Source organism: Camelus dromedarius, chromosome 8 (genome assembly GCF_036321535.1).
Source record: "Camelus dromedarius isolate mCamDro1 chromosome 8, mCamDro1.pat, whole genome shotgun sequence".
NCBI classification, from domain to species: Eukaryota; Metazoa; Chordata; class Mammalia; order Artiodactyla; family Camelidae; genus Camelus; species Camelus dromedarius.
In genome coordinates, this window is record NC_087443.1 from 59,243,298 (window position 1) to 59,250,049 (window position 6,752).

The 6,752-nt window shown below is 58.9% G+C and overlaps 1 protein-coding gene across 4 annotated transcripts; it reads right to left on the reverse strand.

Moving 5' to 3' along the window:
• Positions 1–697: 697 nt before the first annotated feature.
• FGF8 (fibroblast growth factor 8) lies at positions 698–6,470 on the reverse strand. Of its 4 annotated transcripts, none has more exons than XM_031460783.2 (6): positions 6,248–6,470; positions 6,117–6,153; positions 5,501–5,587; positions 5,098–5,278; positions 1,846–1,952; positions 698–988 (listed from the first exon to the last, which is right to left on the reverse strand). In XM_031460783.2, exons 1-6 carry the CDS (start codon positions 6,277–6,279, stop codon positions 698–700), a joined length of 735 nt encoding a protein of 244 aa, XP_031316643.2. In that variant the 5' UTR covers positions 6,280–6,470. The 4 variants fall into 4 exon arrangements, with proteins under 4 accessions (XP_031316643.2, XP_064344690.1, XP_064344692.1 ...); XM_064488620.1 differs by having other exon boundaries at positions 5,098–5,245; positions 6,248–6,279; XM_064488622.1 differs by lacking the exon at positions 5,501–5,587 and having other exon boundaries at positions 5,098–5,245; positions 6,248–6,279.
• Positions 6,471–6,752: the final 282 nt, after the last annotated feature.

Genomic DNA, 6,752 nt, shown 5'->3' on the forward strand with positions numbered 1-6,752 from the left:
GCCTCTTCTTGCCACTTTCCCTGCTTCTGTCCTCCCAGGAAAACCCCTCCAGTAACAGTGATGGGAATGCCTACAGGTACAGGTCCTTAGGTGGAAGGGAGGCCACAGTCAGAGCTGGAGCCTGGTTTGCTGAGGTAATGCAGGGGAGGGGGGCTGCTGACCCCTAGCAGGACTCACTCTCCAACACACACTTTTAATACTCCAGTTAAATAAATATTTCATTCAGTTAATAGCAACTAATATACAACCACCTCCCCCACTGACAACCCACCCTTAAAAGACCTGACATTAAGCCGTGGCCCTTTCCTCCCAGGCCCCACCTGGGGGTGCAGTGGAGCCCCTGGCTGCCTGGCCGGCTTGCCCTGCAGGTGCTGAGGTCTCAGGAGCACCTCTGTTAGACTAGAAAAGCCCCCCACCCCCAGGGAACCCCTGCCGGAATCCCAGTCTAGGCCATTCACCAGCCTTCCTGAGAGTTAAGAAGACAGACACCACAACCAAGTGGAATACAAAAATAGAGCCTCTCTTTTGTTTTAAAAAAACAACAACAAAAACCCAACAGCAAACAATTATCAACAACTAGAACCCGGGGCTTCCCCAGCTCCTCCCCAGCCTTCAGTAGCGCAGACCTCATCTTGCAGGAGATGCCCAAGATGAAAATCTCCGGTGCTCGGAACAGCGGGGAGGGGCCCGGCAGGGCCTATCGGGGCTCAGGGGCCCAAGTCCTCTGGCTGCCTCGCAGGCTGCGCGTGAAGGGCGGGTAGTTGAGGAACTCAAAGCGCAGGCTCTGCTCGGTGGTGTGGTGGCCTCGGGGCAGCCGCTTCATGAAGTGGACCTCACGCTGGTGCTGCCGTGTCTTGGAGCCCTTGCGGGGCCGGCCCTTGCGGGTGAAGGCCATGTACCAGCCCTCGTACTTGGCATTCTGCAGGGCCGTGTAGTTGTTCTCCAGCACGATCTCCGTGAATACACAATCCTTGCCTTTGCCGTTGCTCTGCAGGTAGAGGGGCCAGACACGGTGTCACTGGGCTCTGTCCGGAGCACCCCCCCATCAGAGGCAGAGGGCAGGCGGCCCCAGACAGCAGGTGGGCACCCCAGCAGATGGCAGGGTGGGCAGCCCCACCCCCTGCCCGGGCACCCGCTCTTTAATCCCTCACAACCCACAGCCCACCCGGCAACTTCCTGTCCTCCTGGGCAGCAGTGACACATGGCTGTCTACGAAGGGGCTGGGCCCCGACACAGAGACGCAGAGAAGGGGCCCAGCCCGGGCTCTGCCCGCCCTGGCCTCTTGCCCACCAGTCTGGCCCAAGCTGCTAGAGCCCGTTTCCCCACCTGCCCCCTCAGCCCCTCAGGATGCCGGCCTGCAGCCCCAGGGCTGCCACCCTATAGGGGAGGGAAGGCCGGTGACGAGGTGCTGAGCCCCAAGCCCCAGAAGCCCAGGAAGCGGGGAGCTCGAGGCTGGAGAGGAGCCGTGACTAATAGGGCCATTTCAGAGCTCGGCCGAGGGGCTGGGCCTACGGCTTACTGAACATTCCAAATGCTGGTACCATGTAATTGGACATAATAGCAAAGCAATTTGGCGATTTGTTAAAAAGATATATGGAATTTACCGACACCCCCTCCGCAGCCCCTTCCCTAGCCTTCCTTCTTCCTACTTTGCCTTTATAGCTTTTCATCTCTCAAGCAGTTTCCTCCTCCCCCACCTCCCCGACCTCCTCCCCACCCAATCATTAGGTAACCCCAAGGTGGCCCTCTGTTTCTCTGCCCACCTTGTTGGGATCCTGCAAGAGCTCAGCCTGTGCAGCCTGCTCCCCAGGCCCCAGGCACCCCGCCTTCCTTCTGGGACCTCACCTTGGCAATCAACTTCCCCTTCTTGTTCATGCAGATGTAGAGGCCTGTCTCAGCTCCTCTCACTCGAACCCGGCTCCCAAAGGTATCTGTCTCCACAATGAGCTTTGCTATCAGGGAAGGTAGGGGGATGGTTATTGGCACATCCTCACCCCAGCTGGCCCATCCCAGGAGCAACTGCTCCAAGGGCCAGACCCCCAAGACATGGGCTCCAGCCCCAGCCCAGCTACTAATAAGCTGTGCAGCCCTGGGAAGGTCCCCTTTCTGGGCCTCAGGCCCCTCCTCTGGGTTTACAGAGGGGGATGGACGAGACATACATTGGACCCAGTGTATGAACTGGGTTCTGCAGAGGGGTTTTGGGGCCATCAAATTGAAAAGACCCTGTATAAAAACCAGACTAATGAATTTTATGTTGAGGCTTCAAGTAAAATTTAATTTGACTAGAATTCCACTATTAATCAAAAGATGTCTGAGGATTCTTCAAAATATTGTATGCACATGCCTCACAGATCATTACACACATCCGAGGTGCAGTGGTGACCTCCGGTCCTGAGGTCAAACATAAAGCACTCTTTCTTGTTTCTGGTACCACAGGTTCTAACCCACAGCCTTGACCATCCCCGCACCCCACCCCTACTCTGCCAGAGATGAGAACAGCTCTTCTTGCACACACAGCCCAGAGCCTGCTGTGTCCCCAGAACCTCTGACAGCAGCTGGGAGGATGCTGCCTCTTCCCCACGCCTCCCAGTACCCCAGTCCCCAGCCCCAGTGTCCAGAAATCAACAACTCAATAGTCTTTTCTCTTTCAACTTCCCTCAGTGCTGGGCTTCTTACCCCAGTGACCAAACACTTTCTGTGGGTGAGGAGGGAAGTCAGGTGTGCTTGCCTCTCACTCTGGAGAGCCTGGAGACTGGAAGCTGAATTCTGTGCCTTCCCCCTTCCCTCTTCCCTTTGACAGTCAGCTTGCCACAGAAGCCCTGATCCCTGTCCACTCTCCAGACAATTCCTCCCTTTGAGGCTGTCACCAAGGAGGGAGTGGGGGCTGACTTAGCTGTTTGGAATGGGACCGAATGCGCTGGGTCTCTGGCTCTCCCTCCTGCAGAGCTCAACATTTTTCCCTCCCTGAGAAAGAAGTTTGGGGACTCCCAGGGCGGCCTCCCAGCCTGCTCTGACCAGGTGGCACCTTCTCGATCCCTGAAACTAATGGAGGGGATGGGCACAGGTCAGCAAGGCAGCCCTCACTGCCCAGCCTGTGACTACCTGCCCCCCTTCACAGAAGCACGTAGCTGGGATCCAGTAACCAAGTCCCCAGTCTGGCTCCAAGTCAGCCAGGGAAATGCAGCTGTCACCTCCCCTCCCACCCACCTTCTCTTGGACCCAGCCAGTCTGCTCATCCCTCCTTCCAGGGCAAGAAGCAGCTACTTTTAAGGGTCAGGAAGGACAGTGACTAGAAAAGAGGGAAGAGGATCCCATTCTGAGGATTCTGGCCAAACAGGGCAGTAAGGATGGAATAGCCTGTCTGTCCCTCCCTGGGGCCCATAAGGAAGCAACTGGGACTTCCCCGCTGTTCTCCCCTGACTCTTCCATCCTGGCTGTACACCCTAAGCCTCTGGTCTTGGGCCCTTCTGCTCCTGCTCCTGCCCACCAGGCAGGAACCAGGGAACCTGGGAAGCCTCCTATACTTGCAAGGAGAGAAGTGGGCATCAGAACTCTGATGTCTGAAGATGAATTCCTCGATGGCCAGCTTAGCCTCTTCTTCCCTCCTCAAAACCCAAGGATGCTGGACCATTTGCTCCGGTGGAGCAAACCCAGGAGGAACCAGACATTCGTTTCCTTTCCTTGGAAGCTGAAAAGGGCAGCAAGCAGCCAGTTTGGAGGGACAAAGGGACGGTAGGCTGGCCCTGCCAGCCCAGCGGGGGAGCTCGGCCACCAGGCAGGCCACCCCCACCCCCACCACCGAAAGCCCCCACTCTCCTTCCTGGATGGATCTGGGGAGCTGGGGCCGCAGTTTACAGCGGCTTTCCCGACCGGGCTTTTGGAAAGCTTAACATTTTCAAACCTACTCTTCCACCCCAGTGACAGATTTATCCCAGGAAAATTATGTCTCCTTCTCCAGCTTTGAAGGGAAGTTAGCTACGTCGATGCAGAAAAAATGCAGCGAGACATACTCGATCCCCCAAACTGGCTCGAGAAGAGGAGAAAGTATTCAGGAAATGTTAAAAAAGGTGAAAGTAAGAAGAGTTTTAATCGCTCTGCCAGACGCGGGGGTCTCTCCAGAGATTCATAGAGAACAATCTTGAACCTCTTTTTTACATTTACAGACTTGCAACTCCTTTCAAACTCCACATCTGAAAAAAAGGCTCGTTCTTTTTCTGTTTTATATCATTCTTCATTTTTCTTCTTAGCTCTTAAAATGCCTCACCTTTTTATTACATTTTAATAGAGTCTTCCCCTCTCCTTTCATGCTTGTTTAACTTGGTCATTATTTAAAGGTTTTTAAACTCACAATAATCGCTCTCTAAAAACAACACCAGCCGCCCAGAGGGCTTGCTTTTCTCTTGGTACATCCAGGACTCTGGAAATTGGCCTTGTTTCAAGGCAGAAATATTGAATGTTTTAGAAATCAATCAGTCCTCAGCCTCTCCGCTCCGCAGTAGCTCCCTGTACTCACCACCCCACCGGGAGCCAGGAGCCCCGCTCTGACCGACTGCCTGGGTTCCTGGACAAGTAGAGCCGGGAGGGCCCTTTTCCTAGCTTAGCCCCCATGCGTAATTGACCCTCCTGATCAAAGTATTTAAAGGTTCACAGCACCCCCCAAGCTGGGAGAGCTGGGGGGATTTCTCTCCCTTCCCTTTCCCACTCTCCTTTTGTGGGCCCTGGCGACATATCCTCTTTCAAGAGCTTCCCTTAAACCTGGGCCCCCTCCCCCTGAACCCTCTGCCTCCACCTGCAGTGGGGAGGGGTATGAGAGGGGGAGGTGGAAAGGGAGATTCCTGGATTCATTCATCTGCTGGGCAGGGAAGGGGGCACCTGTGGGCCAAGTACTCCCTCAGGTCCCTTCCCCAGCCCTCTCTTCTCCAGCTGACCCCCAAGATGCTTTTTTGCCTTAACTCCTTCCCTTCTGAGCTGGGGACCGTGCAGGCCTCTGTCCTGGCACAGATGGGGCTGTTGGGTCCTGTCACAACAGGCCAGCGAGGGGGTAAGGGTGCACATTCAGCAAACTACCTTTACTGGCCACAGTGCAGCTCGCCTTACCGAAGGGGTCCCCGTCTTCTGCCATGGCGTTGATGCGCTTGTTGGCCAGGACCTGCACGTGCTTCCCGCTGGTGCGGCTGTAGAGCTGGTAGGTCCGGATGAGGCGGCGGCTGAGCTGATCCGTCACCAGGCTCTGCTCCCTCACATGCTGTGTAAAATTAGGTGAGGACTGAACAGTTACCTTTAGGAAATTGAAAAATACACAACACGCCATTATAATGCTACTCCGCCCAGGGGCCCAAGTGGCCCCCATCACCCGGCACCCCCCTCCACTGCCCCAGGAAGCCGGCAAGGGCTGGGGTCCCCCCAACATGCCAGCTCGGGCCACCACCCCCACCCAGGAAAGTCAGACAGACCCAGCCTAGCATGGATGAGCCGGGGATGGGGAAGGAGCTGGACCCACCTGTTGGGAAACACCCTGGGACTCCCGGCCAGCTCGGAACAGGGAAGCGAGCTCCCTGCCCAGCGCAGGCCCCCCGCCCGGGCCTTCCTAGAAGAGCAGGGCGCTTTTAAGTCGGGAGGCAGCGCTGCCCGACCCCTGACATTTATAAAGACAAATTTACGGAGCAAATGTTGAGAGCGCAGAGGGCCTAGACACCTGATCATTCGGCCAGATCCGCCGCAAGTCTCCCCTGAGAGCCGCGGAGAGAGTCCCTGATGCAGTCACCGGACTTCTAACAACGAACGCAACCCTAGCCCCGGATGCCCTCTTCCTCGGCGGCCAGGTGTGGCTGCCCGCGGAGTTCCCCAACCACCCCCACCTGGCTAGAAGGCGTGGGAGACAGCGCTGGACTCCAAGACTTCGGGGTCTAGCCTCGCCACTCACTGGCTGTGTGACCTTAGGCAGGTACTACCTCTCTGTTCCTTAGCTCCCTTCTCGGGGTAGTTAGGGCTGCACTTCTAAGGTGCCTTCCAGCCCCGCCACGCGACCATAGGGTCGGTCCCAGTGCTCCTGCCCGACCTTGCCCCCCGCCGGCCCCCGCCCGCCCCGGCCCCCGCCTCCGCGCGCAGCGCCTTACCTGGGCTTGGAGGCAGAGAACCAGCAAGTGCAACAGCCTGTGGGAGACAAAAGCGGGCGGGGAGAGAGGGGCGCGGGGTGAGCGGTGGGAGGGAGGGCGCGCGGCTCGGGGCGCGGGGCGGCGGTACTCACAGGCAGCTCAGCGCCGAGCGGGGACTGCCCATGGCGCGCAGCCGGGGAGCACGCACGGCCCCGGCGGGATCGCGCCGGCGCTCGGGCGGCCGCGGACAGACTAGCCGAGGGCGGCGGTGGCCGAGGCTCGAGGGCGGGAGCCCGGGCGATCCCGACGCGGCTCTGCGGGACCCGGGGAATGTCGAGCTCGCCGCGCCGCGCCGAGTGCCTCTGAGCCGCTGCCGGAGCCGGTGGCCGCTGGCTGCTCAGGAGCCGGAGCGGGCGGGAGGGTAACGGGCCGGCAGGGAGGGTGGGTAGGTGGGAAGGGAGGGGGAGGGGTGGGGGCGGGGGGCGCCGCACCGGGCGCAAGGGGGGAGCGCAGGGCGGGCGGCCGGAGCCCGCAGCCCCCGGCTGGGAGCGGGGGCCGGGAGGCAGCCCGGAGCGGGGGCGGGGCGGACCGGGGCGGGGCGGCCGGCGGGTCTGGGATTGGGGGTCTGGACGATGGGAGGGGTCTGGGGACTGGCGG

Coding starts and splice junctions, on each gene's coding strand:
- FGF8 (XM_031460783.2), bottom strand. CDS start 6,279: ATGGGCAGTCCCCGCTCGGCGCTGAGCTGCCT. Junction 5,279..5,500: donor CCCAGGGTGTTTCCCAACAG/GTGGGTCCAGCT, acceptor AATTTCCTAAAG/GTAACTGTTCAGTCCTCACC. Junction 989..1,845: donor AGGGGAAGTTGATTGCCAAG/GTGAGGTCCCAG, acceptor CTCTACCTGCAG/AGCAACGGCAAAGGCAAGGA.